A 23,279-nucleotide genomic window follows, 5' to 3' on the forward strand; every position below is an offset into this window, starting at 1 on the left:
TTTCAGAATCAACACTACCACTTTAAGCCTCTAATGAAAATAGCTCAGAGAACTGTTTTTAAAGCAGCCTGCAGTGCTTTTAAAGCTCTCCATGGTAAAAGTTCTGCTTTTGTGTCATCTAGAATCCAGTGCTACACTCCCAATCGTTGCCTAAGATCTTCTCACCACAACTTACTTTCAGTGGCAAGATATAAGAAGAAGAGACTTGGATTGGCCAGCTTCTCTTTTCTGGCCCCCACACCTGGAATTTTCTCCCTCCTGATATTAGATAATCTTCTAAATACTGGAGTTCTAGAAAACTCCTAAAAACCTGACAGTTCCAAAATGCTTATGTTTAATCTGGTTTAGTTGTTGTCTTTGTTACCATAGCCAAAAAAGACCTGATGGTGAACATGCGCTGTATAAATGTACTATGATATAAAATAACACATTTCTAGGAATACCTGATTTTAGTTTATACAGAACAAAATAAGCCATAGAACATCTTTGTCAGCTGATCTAATCTCCCAGAAACATTATGAAAACTACCCTAATCAGGCCTGAGGCAACGTGGGACATGTATGATACAGTTAATAATTTTTAAAAGGTTCTATAATTCCCAAACTGTGTCTTTTTAATCTAAATCAACTGTTTTATTCATTTATTTATGAACTAATCTGGTAACTGGGAATATGCAGCACTTTATTGAATCCCTTACTGCATTCATTGCACAAACTATAGACATTGAATTGCGCATTTTTGCACAAAAATCTAAGCCTATACCCCCATTGTCTGGAGTGTTGTAACTTGAAGGTTGCTATTTTAATTGCCATTCTTACTAACTTTTAATGTATTAAGAAGAATGATATTGTATGATTTTAATATGTGTAATTTGATGATTTATGCTTTCCACACTAGAGCAAATAAAGTTTATTTATATTATTATTTTTGACAGCTAGGGGGCTGTATAAGATCTTGCGGGAGGTACCTGGTTATTTTCCAAGCCCTGATACGGACTCAGTATATATGTTCTGGAGTTGTCCAGATTTCGAAAATTACTGGGTAGAGGTGTGGCAGCTGAGTAAGGAAATCACTGGGCAGTACTATAATAACACCCTGGTAAGACCTTTGTTGAGTCTGTTTAGGAAGCCAAAGCACACCAGGCACAAGAAAAGGTTTGCTGATTTAAGGGACAATTTACATGTTGGAGGAGAAGGAACTCCATCACAATGGCAATTTTTTGCCCTCCCCACCAACACAGTGTCTGCCATCATTTAAAGTGTTTTGGCTACTGCCGAAACTACTCCATCACCAATGTAGCCAAACTTCTCTGATGGCCCAATGGAGTAAGGGCTATTGCAGCATTGGCTATATGTCTGATTGCCCAATTAGGAAGGGCGGACATACAGCCATTATTTTTCTGTCCGTCACCATCAGGTAAACCCTGGCAGTAAGGGAGAGTAAACATTATAAAATGCCCCCTCGCCACACGAGATTACTTCCATGGAAGGGGGGCATTATTTGTTATTTTCAGAAAGAAAATCCCTAAAGAAGACCCTGCTTTGGGATTTTATTTTTGAAAAGAAAAAAGAAAACAGTTTGGAGCAAGCGCAAATATTTCCAAAAGTAGGTAATAGGAGATAGCGATGTTAGCGACTGTTTCCAGTCGCTAACATCTTGGCACACTCACTTTGCATGTCATTAGCGATAATTATCGCTGACATGCAAAGTGGGCCCCAAGATGATCGCTATCTCCTACTAGCTGTCGCTAACTGGTGTTAGCGACAGCTAGGTAATAGGGCGATAAAATTTTCGCCGCTTTAGCGGGAAAAATTCCTGCTAAAGCGGCGATAAGGCCCTTGGTAATATGCCCCTTTATTGTTAATCCGTTATCTATGTTGTGCCAGTTGCTGTTGAACTTCTTGATTCCTTTTGGCACCGTAAAACCTTTGAGATGGGCAGAGAATTGCATGAACAGCATTTTTCGTTTTGCAGTTTGAGAAATTTCTTGGCAACATTTAATGTTGCGGTGTACAAAGTCCGTCCCTTCAATGGTAGTGTTGCAAGCAATTCATTGCCCACATTTGTGATGTCCAGTGATGAGTTTGATATTCCAATGGGCCAGTAGGCCTGCTTTTCTGAAAGTCGTTATGTCTGCCCGGACGATTCTTTATACTATGCTTGTATTTTTTCGCATTTCGAATAGTGGTGGTTCAAAGGATTGATCCCAATTTTGAATGACATGCCAATTTTTTTGAAATATTTGTTTGAATTTGTTGGTATGGGGCCAAAGGTTGAGATGCAGACAAGTCTATCATCCTGAGTTTTTTCTTTCTTTGTGAGCAAAATTTCTCTTGGTGTAAAGTGTGCACGCTTGCTGGCATGTTTTAATATTTTTTTGGGGAACCCTCTATTTTTTAGTTGGGCTTGGAATGTTTCAGCATGTAATGTGAAATCTTCCAGCTGTGTGCAATTACGCCGTATTCGTAATAATAAGGATGAACCTAGCATGAAGCATAAACAGGTCTCCCTTCCATATATACATAAGTTAGCCCCTTAGTCTCGTTGTTTGTCAAGCGACAAATAGTGAAGCAGTGGAAAGCTGCTCAAACCCTTGTCTTAGCAACTGGTTTAGGGAATTGTTCAAATTAACTGTGGCAGAGGGTTTCACATTACAAGTTTGCAGAGGTACGCTAAAGAAAGGTAAAATTGACCAAAGGAAAAAGATGATTATTCTCTTTAATGCCAGGACACATGACAGATAACCTTTAGAAGGTAGGCTTGGAATTTAGCAGAGGTAGCACGATAAATCAGACAGTGGTGCAAAGATATAGATTCTGATCACCTCTAAAGAAGACGTGGGGGGTGAAAATATGGTCCATGTTTGTTGAGTGATCGACTTTGATATAAATGGGGTACAAGCTCCTAAATATGAACGTTATCATGTTCGATATGGATGGATATGATGGGACCATAACTTTGATTCATTGGCAGTGTTCATTGTACATGCCTCACTGCAGTTGCGACAATTGAAGTAAGAGATACTTGCCCTGTCAAATTTCAGATGCAAAGTCTGACAGTTGATCATTGTGATGTTAGTGCAGTACGTGTGAACATGTAAATGATACAGGAATGTGATATTGTGTTTGACTTGTACGTACACTGACACAATTAAAATAAATAAAGACAATAAACACTTGTCTGTTGACGTTAACATATCCTTTTCACATGAAATAAATCTGTCCTTGTGACTTTATCAATACATTTTTATAATAAACAGATCTATTTTTTTAATAAGAAACATTTTATAACATTTTTCCCAAGAAATCCGATAAATGTTACAGCACATCTATACAGATTATATCATTCCAGTCATGACACAAATATTTAGAAGTTAATTCATTACACAGTAGAGATTAAATTTTTTTCAACCCGTGACGTCAGGTGTATTGACAATAGCAACAACAGCGGCCACCTCCCGGTTAATCAACCCATTATTCCAGTTTGCTGTAGGTTGCCATATCTTCCTGCCCAGAATTCTAGCTCTTCGTCCCTTTCTGTCATATATTGCTTTTTCTAAATTATAAGTTGACAGTAGCCTAGCAATCCAGTTTTGGAATGTTGTTGGAACCCTGTCGAGCCATGATGTTGCTATACATATTCGAAAAACTGTGGTTACTATGAACATAAACGCCACAGGGATATCCTCTATCCCTACCAGCACCCCCAGCAAAAATAACTCATCTGAAAGCTTAATTTTAAGACCCAGTGATACATCAATAAAATTCTCAATATCGCTTTTTAAAGAATACAATTGTGGGCATTGTGAGAACATGTGAACAATGTCTGCATTCGTTGAATTGCAGCGTGGGCATGTTATTCCTGTGTTACCTCCCCATTGTGCAATTCTAGCTGGGGTATGGTAGAGCGAATACAGGGTCTTATAATGCTGTGACTGTAAAGTTGCTGAGCATAACACTGTACGGCCCAAATCTAAGGACAGCTGAAATCCCTCCGGCTGTAATCCCACTTTTTCGGTCCACTTCGTGGCAAATTTAGCCCTGTTGTCGCTTTTATATGCATACAGTTCTGCGTATAACTGTTGGATTATGCAGTGAGTGCAGCGCTCTATGTAGTCCATTATGCCACATGTACCGAAGCCCAGTGCACCCCCTGTTTATTTAAGAGATAACTTCTTATCTGAAGATATTTAAAGAAGCTATTGCTTGCTACCTTAAATTTTATTTGGAGCTCCTGAAACTGCCGGATAACCCCCTGTTGGTCCATGAGGTTCCCAATCTTCTTAATCCCTTTATTGTCCCAATCCCTCATAACCGAATGCCTAAAAATATCCCCAGGTAAAGAATGATTCGTATACAGACGTGTATAACTATTATACCTGCCTAAGCCCATTTTTTTTAGATCGCCTTCCAGATGTTATAAGCAGCTCTTAAAGTCTTGAATCTTGTGTGTGAAATAGCTGAAATCAATTATGTTCAGAAACCCGTTCTCAGCCCCATCACCCAGCAGTGCAATATATACATTAGTAAATCCAGTTATAGCGTTCCCTTGCTCTGTTCCCCCGCTCCCAATTAGCCCCTGGAAATACTGCTTAGCTACAGCCCAGTAATAGAACCTAAAGTCAGGTGCCCCCCATCCCCCCTTTTCCCTTGGTAGTGTAAGGTGTCGATAGGCTCTCCTGGTCTTACCCTGTGCCCAAATAAATTTGTTTACTATTGCTTTTATTTTGTTGAACCATAAATGGTCAAAAAACAAAGGAATGGCTCTAAACAAATACAAAAACTTTGGGAATGTGATCATTTTAACCACGTTTATACGAACCTTCAGGGTCAAGTGTAGTTTATGTATCCTTTCGGTATTTTCCTTTACTTTATTTAATAGGGGTCTCATATTAAGCTCTACTAGACTGTCTAGATCTGTAGTGACTTTTATTCCTAAATATGTTGCTTCATCGACCACTCTGGTGTCTTGATATGTCATGACGCTGTTCTGAACTATTTGCGTTTTCTCTCTATTAATCCGGTATCCTGAAATTTCTCCAAAGCATATTGCCTCCTTCTCTATCTCTGGGAGAGCCCTTTCTGGATTATTTGTAATGATGGCCACATCGTCCGCATATGCGAATACTTTGTAACTTTTACCATGTAGTTTAACTGGATAAATCATATAGTTATTTTCCAGTCTACGCAAAAAGGGTCAATATACAGGGCGAACAGTAGCGGTGATGCTGGGCATCCCTGTCTTGTCCCACGCTTTTTTTGCACTGCCTCAGTGTAGCCTTTGTTAATTCTCATTCTAGCAGTAGGTTCTGAGTATAATGCCTGAATTCCCTTAATATAGCCATTGCCAATCCCAAACCACTCCATTTCCTCCCACAGATAGTTCCAGGAGACCCTGTTGAAGGCCTTCTCTGCGTCCAGAAATACAGCTGCGACAGGGTCCCCTGCAAACTCCATGGCATCTAAAATAGTGATCATTAGCCTCGTGTGCTGTCAGGCCCCTTCCCTGGGATAAACCTGTGCTGTGATGTGCTAACTGAGTGCTCTATAATCCTACTTAACCTTTGTGCCAGTGTTTTAGAATAGATTTTTGCATCCGCGTTCATGAGCGTTATCGGTCGGTAACACCCTGGTTCTAGCGGGGATTTGTTCTTCTTGAGTATCACAATGATATCCGCCCCTGCCCAGGATTGTGGAACTGATTTTCCTGTCTGTGCCTGGATGGGAGTCTCATGCATATCCTTCCCCAGTGTATCCCAAAAAGTTTTATAAAATTCTGCTGGGATTTGGTCCAGGCCTGTGGCTTTCCCAGGGGGAAGGTTATTCACCGCTTCCTGTACTTCCTATGCTGTAAATATGAGATCTAGCTTTTCCTTCTCCTCATCCTGTAACACTACATATGGTATGTCTTTCAGATACTCCATAATTTCCAGATTTGTATTACTAAGGGTCTGTTCGTAGAGCTTGGTGTAGAATTTCCTAAAAACCTCCTGCACATCTGCTACCTTATTTACTACAACTCCCGCCCCATTATTTATTTCCTTTATTTCCCCTGCCGCTACGTTTTGTCTAGTCCGAATTGCTAGGAGATGGCCTATTCTCTCATTGTACTCATAACATTTCTCCCTTTTGGCTAGGTAATTGGCTGCCGTTCTCTTAACTATGCTCTCACTAGCCTCTACTTTATTCATCTCTATATTTAATAATAAATCTTCTAATGGATCTTGGTTAGAGATGGCTAAAATTAAGCGGTCTTCTAAGTCTCCTAGGTTCCTTAACTTTTTATCCATTTCGACTTTCTCCTTCTTAGTCCTTTGAAGCGTGTGACAAACATAGGGTCTTCCCCCTGATACCAGCCTTAAAAGCATCCCAGATAGTACCAGCTGAGGTTGAGCCTCTGTTAATCTCCCAAAATTTTCTGATCCAAGCTCGCATTCTCTTCACATAATTTTCTTCTTTTAAAAGCCCTCTCTCAAAAGTCCAGGTATAGGGCTTTCTTTCCCTCCCAGTAACCTGTGGGAGAGTTAGCACGAGCGGATTATGATCCGATAATATCTTAGGGAGCCTCCCCAGCTGACTACCACTTAACAAGGAACTAGAAATCAAAAAGTAATCTAGTCTAGTCACCATCCTGTGTGGGGCCGAATAATATGTGCTCCCCGTCCCAGGTGGGTATTTCTGAGCCCACAAGTGCATTATGATGCGCTAGATTACATATAGCTTTACAAGTTTTTTTCTTCCTTCCCGCATATATCCCCCCTGCCGTCATACCCAAACCCGTCAAACCCCTCAAACCGTTAATATTAAAATCCCCACAACATATGATCGGTTCTGGCCACAACGAAAGCTCCTGATCTAAAAATTCAAAAACCTCTGGATCATCATCTGTGAAGCCGTAGACAGAAACAATAGTACAACATCCTGCCACTGATTCTCCCTCAATCATAACCCATCCCCCCCTTTGATCCTCTTTTTTTCTTTTAGTTTTTAAAATCCCCTTCTTAGCTAATATGGCCACCCCCCTTGTCTTAGATTCTTGTCTAGTGTATGCGAGTACCTCGAAGCCCATTTGATCTAACACATATTTGTTGTTTCCCTCTATGTGCGTCTCTTGAAGACAGGCTATGTCTAATTTCAGCATTCTTAACATAGCAGCCACTTTCTGTCTCTTCCCCCATCATTTAGCCCGCAGATGTTTATAGAGGCGATCCTTAATGCCATCTAAAATTATTATGTCTTCCCTTTCTGATATTCCAGTTAATCCTGCCGTCACCCCTTATGTGCAATACTTTTATCCCGAAACCCTTGTGTCTGTGTCGTTCCTCCTTACGTGCTGTATTTACCAAACATTCATCCTTATCCCCCTGCTCCCCCTGTCCTCCCCCCTCCCTTTGAGATCCCACCCTCCCTATTACGGGCAAATAGGTCAATTATGACCTATGTGTAGCCTCTATAGGCTGTAGTGTCGCCTCTCTCTCCTATCCATGCCTACTACCTTATCCTGTTCATTTTATGCTGGGAACCTATATGTTTCCTATATGTTTCCTATGGTGTTTTGGGTGGGCTTCTCCCTCTATTATACCTCCCCCTATGCTGTTCTGTAAGTTCCACTAGGAATTCCCCTGCCTTGAATTCTGAAAAGAACATCCTGGTCTGCCCCCCATTGATAATCTTTAATCTTGCTGGGTACAATAGGTATGCCTCCGCGTCTTGTTTCTGAAAAGGGGTGATCAGTTGCCTTAGCTTCCATCTTCTCTCAACTGTCACATGACAGAAGTCAGGCCTTGCAAAAAATGTAACACCATCGTATGTTTTCCTAGAATCCAGCCTGGCTCTGTCCATGATCTCCTGTTTGCGAGGAAATTTCCTAAGAACACAAGCATTGCCCTAGGTAGTGCATCTTGTTGGCCCCCTCATTTCTTCTTTGCTATCAGTGGAAATCTGTGAGCTCTCTGGACTTCCGTCTCCCACTGCCACTGGGAGTCAGGGAAGGCCCCCTTCAAGAGTTTAATGACATACTCTCTCGGATCTTGCCCTTCCACCCCTTCTTCTAGTCACAGGAGTCTCACATTGTTCCGCCTCTGGCGGTTTTCAAAGTCTTCATTGTTCCATTGAAGATCTTTCACAATCTTTCCTTGCTCAGTTTTGAAATCCTGCCAATCCGTTGTCTCGTCTTCCAATCTCCGAGTTCGCTCTTCCACTTGGGAAACCCTCTCCTCAACTTCTTCATACTTTTTATTTATCTTTCTAAGTGATGCTTGGATTTTTTTTGTATCTCGTCTTGCTCTCCTACTTTCCGTCCTGGCCTCAGACAGTATCTGCTTTAATGTATTGAACATCAGCTCCATTGTAACATTCTGAGGTGTAGGCCTTAGCGTCGGTCCTCCACTTGCCCCTTCTCCATGACCGCTTTCTTGGTATACCCCAGAAGTGGCTGAGTAATCCCATGATAATTTTTTATTCATGCTGCCCGGGGACCCCCCTCCGTTACGTCTTGCCACAAGTTTCTTTTTCTTTTGCGTGCTTTTGTCCCTGGAGTCTATGCTCGTATCTGAGCCTGTAGTAACATCCGTGGAGCTTTCCCCTCATGGTCGCTTACGCTGTTAGAATCTGACCCTTCGTTAACAGAAAAGAACTCGGGAGAGCCTCCTCTGGTTCCCTTGCTCCCAGCCCGCTCTTGCTCTTGCTAAGAGTCTAGACTTAGCATACTCCCCCATTTCAAAGTCTGAGTCTTGTCAATGTTCAGCCCTGCTTCGACTGATAGCAAGGCATCTAGCATTTGTGTGTTATTCTGCCTTTCAAGTGCCCCCAAAGCATCTCCAGCCCCCCTCGGTTTTCCCCCGCTCACCGTGGGTATAGATCTCTACCTGCGAGATCGGCACTCTCTGCGAGATGCGTGGTAATTTTGGATGTTTCTGCTGGTTGCCCGGCAACCGTGACGCTTGCGTCCTCGAGGACGGCTTTCTCTGTTTCCGCGTTCAGCACGGACGGCTGATTCATGCCGCCGGCTGTCTCCTCGTCGAGAGTCGGGGGGTTGGGGAATACCTTGGTCGAGAAGGACTCCGTTAAGGTAGGCTGCCTCATGGTGATTGAATACTTGTTGGGGGGAGGTTTACCCGTTGCGATCTGTGTGTTTCTTTCCCGGTCACGGCGACATCCTGCTGTATCTCTTTTTGCGCCCTGCTCACCCCAGTCGCAGTCAGCCTTGGCTCCGGTTTCTTTTCGGCTCGCTCTGCTTTCTCCTGCTGAGCCTTCGTTAATGCGCTGCATGTAGGGTTCTGCTTTTTGCTTGTAAGTGGCATCTTTGGTATTTCCTGGGCCTGATCCGTCTCGTAGTGCCTGACCTTTAGACGTACCAGCTGTAATCAGCAGTTTTTCCTTCTCCTTCTCCTGTTTTGTGAGTTGTGACATTGCACAGGGTGTTGTAGTGGCTCTGACTAAGCTCTTCCAGTAGTTCCTCCAATCTTGCAGAACTGATAGAACCACTTGTTTGAGCCAGCACTCTCTTCCACTATCTCTATTTACACCGCCTGTGATGATGTGCGTCAGCCCGCCATATAGGTGCATATTAGCGTTCAGGATATCAGCATCTTGGTCTTAGGCAGGAGAGAGAGTGATGTGCGACTTCACTCTACAGCGCTGTAGCGGCCATCTTGCCCCTTTTCGGATGACATTGGTGATTCCATATTAAACAGATCTAACAACATATCCTTTGTAATTGTCTTAAAACCACAACCAACAAAACCCTGCTGTATTGATCATACGCTCTGGCATAAGGCAATCAGAGAAGAATAAACATCGTAATAATCTAATTATCTAGGAGAAGTTGTTTAATATCATCGTAGTAACATCGTTTGACAGTAAAGAGAAAGGACCATCTATAACAGTCTCATGTGTAAGACCAAAAAGTAAAAAAACAAAACTATGCTTGATAAAGAGCCTGGCTCAATCATCTGAATAAACAAACGGTCGCAGCTGCTTGAAGAATAAGCAGTACATCTGTGGAAGCATACAGCTTTTGAAAAATCAAAAGCTGTACTCGGATGAAGCAACATCTGTGCAGAGTGCCCTGGCCCAGAATATGAGAAAGCAAAGCAGGCGTCATTACCAAAAAAAGCAGAGCACGAGTAGAGGCTGGTTTGTCTTTCTTTTACGTTGTCCCAATGTATTTCACTTGTGGAATGCTATGCTGTCACGTGGCATTACATTCCAGTCCCTACCTAGCCTGGTGCTTGTTAGCGTTCCTGTACACAAATAAACATTTACAATCAAGCAGATTGAAGCTCTCTGTGCCCAAAACCTACATCCTGATAATAGGCAGAAAAAAATAATATGGGCTAGAACTGTTGATGATGGTCAGGTAGAAGGAGAGGCCTGCACCCAACGGAAGAGGTGCTCCTGCTGGATCCTTGAGCAGACATTTTAAAGTGAGTCATATATTTATATTAAAATCCGGTCCTGTCCTGTCCGCAAAATACGTATTTTTAACCAGTAAGGAGGTAAGACGGAATGACAGATTCATTCTAAGGTAAATTATTACTGGTTTATTTATCAAACATATAAGCTGAAATGATACATTCTGAAAAGCTCTGACACTTCTCTGTGCGTGCAAGGTGCTACATAAAGGTGCGCTATCCCAATTAAAATACTATTAAGATCAACATACCTATATCTTTTGTAGAACTTGCAGACAATATGGGATCTGTTGTGCTAATAACTGCTCCGAATAGCATGCCTTCAAACCAACTAAACTCGTAGCGAATTAATTTAATAACTACCAATGCATGTAAAGCTGTATTCATCAAATATCCAGGAAATGCAAGAAGAAGTATCTGTAAAAAGAATTATATAACCTCAATCATGAGATCATTTTTCACTTTCAAAACTCTCTGCTTAGAAAAAAAGATGAATTATTTACACACCTTTAATATATCAATTGTTCAGTCTGAAATTTCAGTGGTGAAAAGTAACAGTGACACCTCCCATTTTCCACCTGGTGTCCATTCATAACTGGGGTATTTCTATAGTTTTTGGGTTATTTAGCATTAGCTTATGTCTAATTGCAACATCTAACCATAATTTCACTTTAACCTTTATTTTTTCAATGATTATTTTTTTTTAAACGCAAGTTAAGGTGTTAGAATGGTCACTTAAACCACGGTTTTTAGAGTGACTATCTATTTAAAAAAAAAAAAATATATATATATATATAGATATATATATGTCCCACAAAGCTGCTTCTGCTGCAACGCTGTGACCCGTTGAAAAGTGGCGTACACTACGGCGAAGCAGCCGGAAAATAAGTATTCCACACAAAGTTCCAATAAAGTACGCTCTCAGGAATGACACAACAATCCAGGAGTAAACTTAGATCCTTAGTTTATTCACACAACGCGTTTCGGCGACTTGCCTTGATCACGTGATCAAGGCAAGTCGCCGAAACGCGTTGTGTGAATAAACTAAGGATCTAAGTTTACTCCTGGATTGTTGTGTCGTTCCTGAGAGCGTACTTTATTGGAACTTTGTGTGGAATATATATATATATATATATATATATATATATATATATATATATATATATATATATATATATATATATATATATATATATATGTATATATGGGCAAGATCCAACCCTTTGAATGCTGTCAAGTCCCGATGCATGAGAGTTCTATCCATTCACAGAGGGAATTGGCTGCAAGGACTGACTGGCCTTCGGTTAGGCCCTGTTGCCAAGGAATGTCTGACAAAATATCGAAACACAAATTATCGAGATACAAAAATATTGGAGCAATAATATCAATGTCAACAATATCGACATTCTATCTACAACAAGGCAAGTACAAAAATATCGAGAAAAAAATATCGATGTCAAAAATATCGTTTTTTTTATTGTTTTTTTAATTAAAAAAATATGTAAAATTAATTAAAAAACACTTAAAAATATATTAAACATAGTAAAACATATTTCATATTATTTAAAATGAATAAGTAATATATATAATTTAATTTTATTAAAAAAGTATATATAACATACTTAATAATCTGTTTTAATATTTATTGAAATAACTTATAAATCATTACCAATAGTATATCTTACAAATTCATCTATACACATAAAATAATAACATAAATAAAAATTAAATAATTATGCAACACAAATCAAACAAATTAAATTTACTTTTAATATTTTTAAAAATAATTATATACTACATTAACTAAAACAATACAAAAAATATCAAGTAACAGAGGGAATAAAATACTATTCCCACTGCAAAAAAAAACAAGTAAAGAAAATGTTGGATAGCGTAGGGGTAAAAATAACTATTCCAACTCCAGAGAGTGCAACAATAGGGAAAGTGTTGGATAGAGTAGGGGTAAAAATTACTATTCCAAATCGAGAGAGTGCAACAGTAGTGAAAGTATTGGATAGCGTAGCGGTAAAAATTACTATTCCATCTCCAAAGATTGCAACAGTAGGGAAAGTGTTGGATAGCATAGGGGTAAAAATTACTATTCCCACTCCAGAGAGTGCACAGTAGGAAAATTATTGGATAGTGTAGGGGTAAAAATTACTATTCCAATTCCAAAGAGTGCAACAGTAGGGAAAGTGTTGGATAGCGAGGGGTAAAAATTACTATTCCCACTCCAGAGAGTGCAACAGTAGGGAAAGTGTTGGATAGCGTAGGGGTAAAAATTTCTATTCCCATTCCAGAGAGTGCAACAGTAGAGAAACTGTTGGATAGCGTAGGGGTAAAAATTACTATTCCCACTCCAGAGAGTGCAACAGTAGGGAAAGTGTTGGATAGCGTAGGGGTAAAAATTTCTATTCCCATTCCAGAGAGTGCAACAGTAGAGAAACTGTTGGATAGCGTAGGAGTAAAAATTACTATTCCCACTCCAGAGAGTGCAACAGTAGAGAAATTGTTGGATAGCTTAGGGGTGAAAATTATTATTCCAGCTCCAAAGAGTGCAATAGTAGGGAAGGTGTTGGATAGCGAGGGGTAAAAATTACTATTTCCACTCCTGAGAGTGCAACAGTAGGGAAGTGTTGGATAGCGTAGGGGTAAAAATTACTATTCAACTCCAGAGAGTGCAACAGTAGGGAAAGTGTTGGATAGCGTAGGGGTAAAAATTACTAGTCCAACTACAGAGAGTGCAACAGTGGGGAAAGTGTTGGATAGCGTATAGGTTAAAAATAACATACTTATAAAAAAATTAATATTTTAAAATATTAAAATAAATATTTATTAAATCAATGTAAACTATTTACAAATACCAATAAATAATTATAAAAAATAATTACCAATTAATAATTAATATCCCAAAAACTAATTGTCAATACCCAACTATAATTGTAATAACTACTTAATTACATATCAATTACTATACACATTATTCCCCTATTAACGCACAACAAACGTCAAGAATAAAATAAGACACTTAACATAATTATCAATTACTCAATTAATTAACATGAATTACCAATTAACACAAATTAAATACCAATTAATAATTAATTACCAATAATATAATCAGCAAAAACTAAAAAGGAAAATAAATTATTACTTAATTACATTTAACTTTCTTTCCACCAGCCATGGCCGGTAGTAGGTGTAACTGCAGGGCGGTGACGTGGGGAGGGGGAGGGCAGGGTGGGGGATAGTAATGTATGGATTACGGACTTTAACAGGTAAGTAAACATATAAATAAATAAAACGAATTTCTTTGTTTGCACTGCATCACCAAATGCGATGCAGTGCGCGCAACGAAATTCATTTTATTTATTTATATGTTTACTTACCTGTTAAAGTCTGTAATCCATACATTACAACTCCTCACCCAGCCCCTCCTCCTCCCCACGTCACCGCCCTGCAGTTACACCTATTACCAGCCATGGCTGCTTTCCACCCTATTCCCCTATACACCCATAACCTTCTACGGAACATAATTATCAATTAATCAATTAATTAAAATAAATTACCAATTAATAAAATTTAATTACCACTCAATTAAAATTAATTTATAATTCCTAAAAAATGAATAATTAATTTAGTATAATTAAATGACTTCCCACCCTATTCACCTATAAACCCACAACCCACTACAGAACATAATTATCAATTAATAAATTAATTAAAATAAATTACCAATTAATACGGCTTGCTTGAATCCTGATGGTGCAATGAGCAAGGGACTCACATCTGAGTATACCCTTCCACGCTTATGGTGGACAAAACGGTTCAGAAAAGGGGGTGGTGATGGACAGATATCTGAATTAAACAGAACACTCATACCCAGTCAATAGATCAGGGCTTGATCCATCACCGGGCCAGGGACAGACTGATTTGCATATAGCCAGGTTCTGAACTGGGATGGTGCAGTGAGATAAATAACGGTGATGGATCAAGCCCTGATCTTTGGACTGGGTAAGAGTGGTCTGCTTAATTCAGACACTCTGTTCATCACCACCCCCTTTTCTGAATCGTTTTTGGCCACTATAGGTGTGAGAGGGTATACTCAGACATGAGTCCCTTTCTCACTGCACCATCAGGATTCAAGCAAGCCGGGCCGACGACGGCTGAAATGCCAGAAACCGGTCCCCCGTAGCTTGTCTCCTTTCTGGTGAAGAATTGGCTTGGTAGTTTAGTCTGCCCTGTTCCCATGATGCACTTGGCCAGGGACAGACTGATTTGCATATAGCCAGGTTCTGAACTGGGATGGTGCAGTGAGATAAATAACGGTGATGGATCAAGCCCTGATCTTTGGACTGGGTAAGAGTGGTCTGCTTAATTCAGACACTCTGTTCATCACCACGCCCTTTTCTGAATCGTTTTTGGCCACTATAGGTGTGGCAGGGTATACTCAGACATGAGTCCCTTTCTCACTGCACCATCAGGATTCAAGCAAGCCGGGCCGACGACGGCTGAAATGCCAGAAACCGGTCCCCGGTAGCTTGTCTCCTTTCTGGTGAAGAATTGGCTTGGTAGTTTAGTCTGCCCTGTTCCCATGATGCACTGGGCCAGGGACAGACTGATTTGCATATAGCCAGGTTCTGAACTGGGATGGTGCAGTGAGATAAATAACGGTGATGGATCAAGCCCTGATCTTTGGACTGGGTAAGAGTGGTCTGCCTATTTCAGACACTCTGTTCATCACCACCCCCTTTTCTGAATCGTTTTTGGCCACTATAGGTGTGGCAGGGTATACTCAGACATGAGTCCCTTTCTCACTGCACCATCAGGATTCAAGCAAGCCGGGCCGACGACGGCTGAAATGCCAGAAACCGGTCCCCGGTAGCTTGTCTCCTTTCTGGTGAAGAATTGGCTTGGTAGTTTAGTCTGCCCTGTTCCCATGATGCACTGGGCCAGGGACAGACTGATTTGCATATAGCCAGGTTCTGAACTGGAATGGTGCAGTGAGATAAATAACGGTGATGGATCAAGCCATGATCTTTGGACTGGGTAAGAGTGGTCTGCTTAATTCAGACACTCTGTTCATCACCACCCCCTTTTCTGAATCGGGTTCCACTAGAGTACCGTGGTACGTGAGATCTGGGGATTTTATTTTTAATAATGAGTGGTGGGGAAGGGGGGATGTCTCTGGATCCCTCACAAGTGCCTTGGAAGCCCAGGTATCTCTACCCTGCACCCTTCAGCCCATTTTTAAAACTTTTTCAGGACACAGTAACGAGGTCTGCAATGGTTGCGGCAATATTTTCTCAAGCTGTTGCAGCTGGCCAATAAAACTGTCAGGTACCACAGTGCTATTCAATATACCTTGTACCCATTTTGTTCCCCAGAGGTCTATTTAGCACAAACTTGCCCGAAGATACCAGAGTGCTCTACATGGGTTACCCATTGCTTAACATAAGGACACATTCATTTTTATTAGGCACGCTGAGATTAAGTGATTTGCTTAGAATCACAGGATGTTGAGTGTTGTTGACGAGACTCGAGCCCAGTTCCCTAGATTTGAGGTTGATCGCCCTAGCTGTAAGCCACATCCTCTTCCTATATGTACATCATTGGAGCCATTGTCCAATGAGGTACAAAAAGGCTACAACCATCAAGGTGATTTCAGTATATTTTAAATTTTCATTACTGCAGGACTCGTGCTGCACAGATGGTCCAGATATCACTAACTTTCCAGAACATTAACTTATTTCATGACCACCGGAGCACATCTTTAAACAAATATTTCTAAAAACGTACTTAATGGATTTACACCAAATAACAACAAGCATTGGCATAGCCAATAGGTCTCGCCTTTGGGACCTTATCAGTGTTTAGCCATGCAACAGTTGATGTTGTTTCCCTAGGTATATTGTGCTGCATCACTAAATACTTATAAGGTCCCAAAAGCTAGACCTATTGACTATGCCAATGCTTGTTTGCCTTTGTCTCTCTTGCTCTGGATTACAGTCTGATGTCAAAAATAACTCCTGGCCGATAAAAATGATTGCAGGTCCCACCACCTGCAACTATAGAGAGATATTAAGCACTATGGCTGTCCCTGAGGGCAATAGGGACCGGATTGGCAAGAGAGACCTGATGTGAAGGATTTTGTGGGGTAATATGGACCTTCCTAATCCTAATCTACTATTACAATATGCTTGATATTCAAGAGCTTGTGTTGATACACGGCCAGCTGGAATTTGAGAGTTTTCCACTTATGTGCAGACATTGGCCTTACTTTCAAGTAACACTCTACATGCTCATCCTGTGTATCATGGTGACTGTTTGGAAGTGGATATGATGTAATCTAAGGCTTGTATGCTACCTCCAGGAGTGACAAATTGAACTTGCAGTGGCCCATCCGAATGCACCCTTTGCCTATCTAAATCAAAGTTCCTGAGGACATGCCTGTGCAGAAGTGGTACTTGACTGAGTTGCTCAGAACCTATTGTAGGCCAGGCATTGAAACATCAGGGGTGAAAGGTCTCAGCCACTACAATGTGGCCCAGTTATGCCTGCTTGCCCTGTACATCTCTGAAATATGTGCAGACTGTTGGAATTGAAATGGAGCATTTTAACACATCTCTCCTATGACCAAGGTAAACATTGCGTCATCACCCAAGCTGAGCCTCCTGGGTTGTACCATGAATACCTCAGAGCGTACAGCGTTCTGTTTCAATTGATCTTTTGATGGTGAAGAGAAGTGTGGCATGTGTATCGTGGGACCTTAACCCCAGCTGTTAAAACATAGTTATGAACAGATTTATTTTAATGAATAAGTGTAGATCTATTACTCCATAGTCACTCACAACCATAGATCCAAACACTTCTGGGATACGTTAGAGTTTTTCTCGGTTGGCATGGATAAGGCCACATGATGCATATAAGTCAACTGCTGATCAGGATAGTGGAGGCAAGTAGTGTGTGTTAGAAAATGCCGGGGCGGGAAATAGTTAAATCTTTGTTACGATGGATATGTCAAATGCTTTACTGTAATTATCATGTTGTTTTTTCATACTCGTTTGTGTCCTACACACATTTGTCTGTTCTTGGGCACAGTGCCCCTCTATTATGTATTTCAATGTGAATCACTGAAGCCCGTGTGTGCACGAATTGTGGAACCTGCTTGAACAAATTGAATCCTTGAGGGAGATAACAGAAGTGACTCTGGGTCCCCATTATTGAGAAAGCAGTCAAATACCTACTTTCAGGTGTAATATTTTGACAAAAGAAACCGTTAGAAATATCTAATTACACACAATGTTATTCATTATTGCTGTAATGTGTGCATTTTGCACTGCAAACAAGAGTTTCGGTATCTGTAATCCAAAACTAGACGATATGTATTGTCTGGTTTCGAAACAGGAAACAAAGGATTGTTCATTGATGAGGTGCATGTTTCAATCACCCCTTGGTATTCAAGTTGATCTAAGATATCCCTGACCTGTTTTTTAGCGTCTTGCTTAATTGGATACTGCGTTTGTGCAGTAGGTTGATTTTTTAACTGGATTGTGTGGTGAGTTGAGTCCTCATCCCATCCAACATGATTCTTGTATAATGCTGGGGTTTGGGCAACTGCCCATTTCCTGGCATAAGTATATATTAAATGTACTGGGAAATGGTTGGAGAAGGCTGGTATAATTATGTCTTCGCCATATGGGCAATGCCTGACAAATTCTGGTTGCCAGTCCCATTCTGCTAGAAGTATATCATAACCCTTTGAAAGTCACTCCCAAAAAGAGTGCTTTCACTTTTCTTGGAATGTCTCCCTCCATCTGGAGTGTTATTTTATATAACCTATGTGGAGAACTAACCCTGGAGTCTGCAGTCTCAACTTGAATGTCTTCACTCAGGTCCACCATCTCCAGAAGTCCCTTCAGGTCCTGGCGAGCTATTGATACTTCTGCTGCGCTCTCCAACATTGTCTGAGCCCATTCTCCGTTCTTAAGCTGTGTTCTCAGAATCCTAAATATCTGATCTTTGGACCTGCTACTTTCTTCTTAGAGAATTGAGGTTTTGTTTTGTTTTTCTGAACGTATTGATCTTCTTTGGACTTCACGCCTTCTTCTTTTTTATATGACCGTCCTCTTCTTTCGGATGTCTGTGATGATATCTGAACGGTACGAGAGGAACGTGCATCTGTATCTTGATACCTGTCAGGTTTTCTCAAATTATCCCTATTCCTGAGGTTATACCTCCTTTCAGAGGGCTCCTTTTGAGAAGACCTACCTCGGGATTGGGAATCTTTCTCCTTTTAAGGTTGTTTATTATTTTCTCATTTCTTTTTAGAAGAGGTGGGAGTGTTTTTATTAAAGGCCTTTTCAGGACTTTCAGACAGTTGTGGTTTAACTGCTTTCCCACCCAAACTGTCTCTGCCTAATTCTTCATAGGATTTTTCAACTATTCTGGCTAGTTCTTGTGGTTGTTCTGTTACATCAAATTCCCTTAATTTCTGGCGGATTGCCACTGATGCTGTCTCTCTTTTAAAATTAGATCATATTATTGTTGAGACCTGGTTAAAATTTTTCAGAAACTTTGTACCTAAATTCAGAGCAGTCTCTGCCCCGTATTCGTTTTGAATCTGCTTTAGGACATCAGGTATTACCGCCATAGACGGAACACCATGTGTTTAGTGTAGATAGCAGGAAAGACTGTGCCCCAAGTGGTGCAGTCTTTCAGATGTGGTGTTATTTCCATTGTTAAACAGATTGTTACAATTCTATGTTTCTCATAAGGACTGGTATTAGGAAATACCGCTTTGATTTGCGTAATTTTTTGAGCTATCCAGAAAGAAATGTATTCACGTTTTGTGGCCAATTTCCCCATGACTACGTGTACAGTCTGTTGTGTGGAATAACTAATGGTGGTTGGAATGTGAGAGTCCGTATGACATATTGAACCAATTGTCTGTAAATTTTGATGAACTCTTTGAGTTGAGTGAGTAATTCTACGTCTGACATGTCTTCAATGCCAGGATGCGGTTTATAGCCGGCTAAAACCAGCCATGTTGCTCCTGGTCTACCTAGTGGACCATGCCTGGTAAATTGATTTAAATGTTTAGGGCACCTTTGAACCAGAGATTATGCTCCTGGTATGTGAGTGGAATTTCAATATCCTCGAACAGTGTAGAAGTGAAACACGTGTGTTACTGGATTTGATTCTGGGAATACTATCCATGAATAGCATACCTCTGTCTGGTGATATTCATGTGCCTCTATCACAAAAACTGCTCTACCACCTCTTGGTGTTAGGTCATTTTTTATAAGTTTTAGAGTGATGGTTCTCCTTAAATTTGGAGGAATACTTATAGCATTCTCACTGGTTTTATTAAAACCTGTATGATTAAAAGCTGCTTGGTCAGCTGCAGCTCCACCGGTTTCAGTGTTATTGGCTTCGTCTGCCATTGTTTAATGAAATTTGCAGAGCACGTTTCAAGGAAACAAAGATAAGGTGCACAATATTTTGGAGCAATGTATCCTTCAACGTTGAACAAACAAAACAGCTAATACATAGGATTTTCGCCCTACTCAACTATTATCCCTACCGACTCCAGATGTCTTATTGGGTTTATGAGTAGGGGTCTCTAAGAAAAGCACGACTGAGTTGCTTCAGTATCTAGCATTAAATTAGTGCCTAACCAAACCGTTGGGCGCCATGTATTGTTGTTCTTCAATCCCTGATAGGCTCTGAGCATTGGAATAATATACACTATAGTTTTGACATAGGACTGAGGTCAGTATGTCTCTATCGAGTACATTAAACTTAATTACTTGTGTTTGCCAGCTAACTCAGAGGTCACTAGAAACTTCTCGAATGTACAATAAGGGATTTGTTTCTGACAACCGCATAAACAGGACAACTTTGTTTCCCTTAGAGTCAGAACAATCTCAGAATTGTGGAAACAATAGATAATCGTTTCACTCAGTCAATCGTGCATGCTTCATGTCTGCAGAGTTGCAGAGAAATAGATAGACTGGCGTTTTAATGGAAAGGTTTTATAGAACAGTCTTATTTCTCATGCAAGAGATATGAACTGCTACAATCAAAAATACATACATAAATAACACAGGCTAAAATACTCATCTGGTGCTTCTAAAATAATCCAACCCCAGAGTACCTAACCTAAGTGAAGTACGAGGGAAGACGTAGGTGCTATAGTCTAGTTTAGCTATAGTTGCCTGGAGTCCCTCTAGGTTCTAGTCTGCTCCATACCTTAGAATGAGAGAGGTTGGAATCTCTTTCCCGGGTCTCTATCTCTAACACCCCGCAAGGGGAATAAGAAACACTGGATCAGGATTCTCGGCGAGGAGGATGGCAGCGCCTGGTTGGTGTGTCATTTAGGGACTGAACTCCTTTCTGAACTTGCCATCACGAGCCGCGTCGTGCAAGCAGGCAGTCGAACCGTGGTTTGCCATGGCAAGTGAAGGCATATTTACACCTTGAAGGTGTTTAGGAATGCCAGTATTGATGAAAAAGTCGGGCATAAGAACATCATGAATAAACCCTTAAGAAATAGATGTTCACGCATAATAAATGAGTTCTTGGAGAAATCAATATCCAAGCAAGGGAAAGTCCTAAAGGCTTAAGAGTCTGGTTTTCCAAGAACTTGTTGTGACGTAGATGAACGGCTGAGGTTGGCCATGCCTGTATTTAGCTAGCATGAGCAATGCCTAAATAAGGGATGGATTTATATGCCTAAATAAGAGCAATGTGAATTGTACCTACATAAGGGCATACATCGGGAAATTCATACAGAATCTAAAACGACACACAACAACTCCAAAGCATTTTTGTCAAAACACTTTGCTATATATTCGGGACTGGATGAACTTTCATCAGTTGAAGCTTAATTTAGACAAAACCGAAGTGGTGGTTATTAACAACAAACTAACCCACTGGAATCCCTCCTTCTGGAACCTCAGAATTGGACACCCCTCCCTTGCCTAAAAATGTGGGGAAAAGCCTTCGATTTCTGATACATGAGGCTTTGTCTCTCAAGCCACAGATTGCAGCTGTTTTAGCCTCTGCTTTCTTCCACCTTTGGAGAAAAAAGAAAAATGAGGAGATACTTCACAGAAAAAGCTGTCATTAAAATCATTTTTGCCGTGGTGACATCTCAGATCGACTATGCCAACACACTCCACAAGAGACTTCCTACTGGTCTCCACAAAAAGCTGTAATTAGTCCAAAATCAGGAAGCTTGGCTGTTTTCAGTCAGACTGACGGCTTCAACCCAGATGTGTGACTGGAGGTGAGTGTCTGAAAAGTTTCAGCGCTCTGTCCATCATCTCTTTGTGTTTGTTATGTTCGCCCTAAGTTAGGAGGGAATGCCCAGACGTGGGTCCTTTGCTCACTTTGGCACAGGATTCAAGCTAGCCTGGCTGATTAGGGGTTACCCCGAAACCTGTCAGAGGATGCTTCGTTCATGTCCAAGGAAGACCTGGCTTGGCAGTTTGGGCTATACTATTCCCATGAGAGACAGGGTCAAGACTCATTTGAATATGGCTGGGTCTGAACTAGGGCGGCAAAGTGAGTTAAAGAACAGTGATGGATTCCACCCACATCCTTGACTGGAGGTGAGTGTCTGAAAGTTTTAGTGCTCCGTACATCATCTCTTTTGTTTCTTTCAGACTCAACACTACTACATTAAGGGCCAGATGTACCGAATTTCGGCCGTTACCGACTGGTATTAGGCTTTTCCGATGTAGGGGCCTAATGTAAGGATTCGGTAATTTACCGAATCATTCATTTAAGGAATCGGTAAATTACCGAATTCTTAAAATACCGATTCGGTAAATTACCGAATTCTTAATGTAGGGAGCACTTAAATGAGTGTTTATCCCATGTTAGGATTCCTTATTTACCACCATCTACAAGTTGGTGGTAAATAACGAAACCCCCCAAATAACGAAACCCCCCCAAAAAAATGTTCATGCAAAATATTTCAGTGCCATGTGGCAGACATACATGCCCTTAGGGCATGTATGTGTGCCACATGTGCATCCATACACAATTGAGGGGTGCAACAGGGTGTCAAAGTGACACCCTGCCATCCTTCAATGTTTTCCCCCTTTACCGAATCTGTATTTACCAATTCTGTAATTCCCATTCATTTCTATGGGCCTTAAGGCACTTTGGAATGAATGGGGAATACCGAATCGGTAAATACCGATTTGGTATTTACTCAATTTTACCGATTCAGTAAAATTTAACGAAAGGATACCTACATAGCATTTTCCAATTCTAAAATACTGAATCAGTTAAATTTGGTATTTTAGAATCAGTACATCTGGCCCCTAAGCCTCTAATGAAAAAGCTTTACTATCTTCTAGTAGCTCAGAGCTCTGTTTTTAAAGCAGCCTGCAGTACTTTTAAAGCTCTCCATTGTAAAAGTTCGGCTTTTGTGTCATCTAGAATCCAGTGTTACACTCCCAATCACTGCCTAAGATCTTCTCACCACAACTTACTTTCAGTGGCAAGATATAAGAAGAAGAGACTTGGATGGGCCAACTTTTCCTTTCTGACCCCCACACCTGGAATTCGCTCCGTCCTGATATTAGATAATCTTCTAACTACTTGATTTCTAGAAAACTCCTAAAACCATGGCAGTTCCAAAATGCTTATGTTTACTCTGAAGTTTAGTTGTTGTCTTTTTTACCCTAGCCAAAAGAGACCTTATGGTGAACATGCGCTGTATAAATGTCCTATGATATAAAATTACTAATTTCTAGGAATTACCTGATTTTAGTTCATACAGAACAAAATATTCTGTAGAACATTTTTGACAGCTAATCTAATCTCCCAGAAACATTATGAAAACTAC

General features: G+C 40.7%; 1 protein-coding gene across 1 annotated transcript in view; it reads right to left on the reverse strand.

Annotated features, from left to right (window-relative positions):
• The window catches only part of LOC147733265 (sperm-specific sodium:proton exchanger-like), a 4,638,748-nt gene extending 4,627,947 nt beyond the window's left edge, over positions 1-10,801 (reverse strand). The window contains exon 1 of the mRNA XM_086958943.1: positions 10,666-10,801. Coding sequence (XP_086815069.1) covers positions 10,666-10,801 — 136 coding nt within the window. The remainder of the gene's footprint in view (positions 1-10,665) is intronic.
• Positions 10,802-23,279: the final 12,478 nt, after the last annotated feature.

Source organism: Lissotriton vulgaris, chromosome 2_1 (genome assembly GCF_964263255.1).
Source record: "Lissotriton vulgaris chromosome 2_1, aLisVul1.2, whole genome shotgun sequence".
Lineage (NCBI taxonomy): Eukaryota > Metazoa > Chordata > Amphibia > Caudata > Salamandridae > Lissotriton > Lissotriton vulgaris.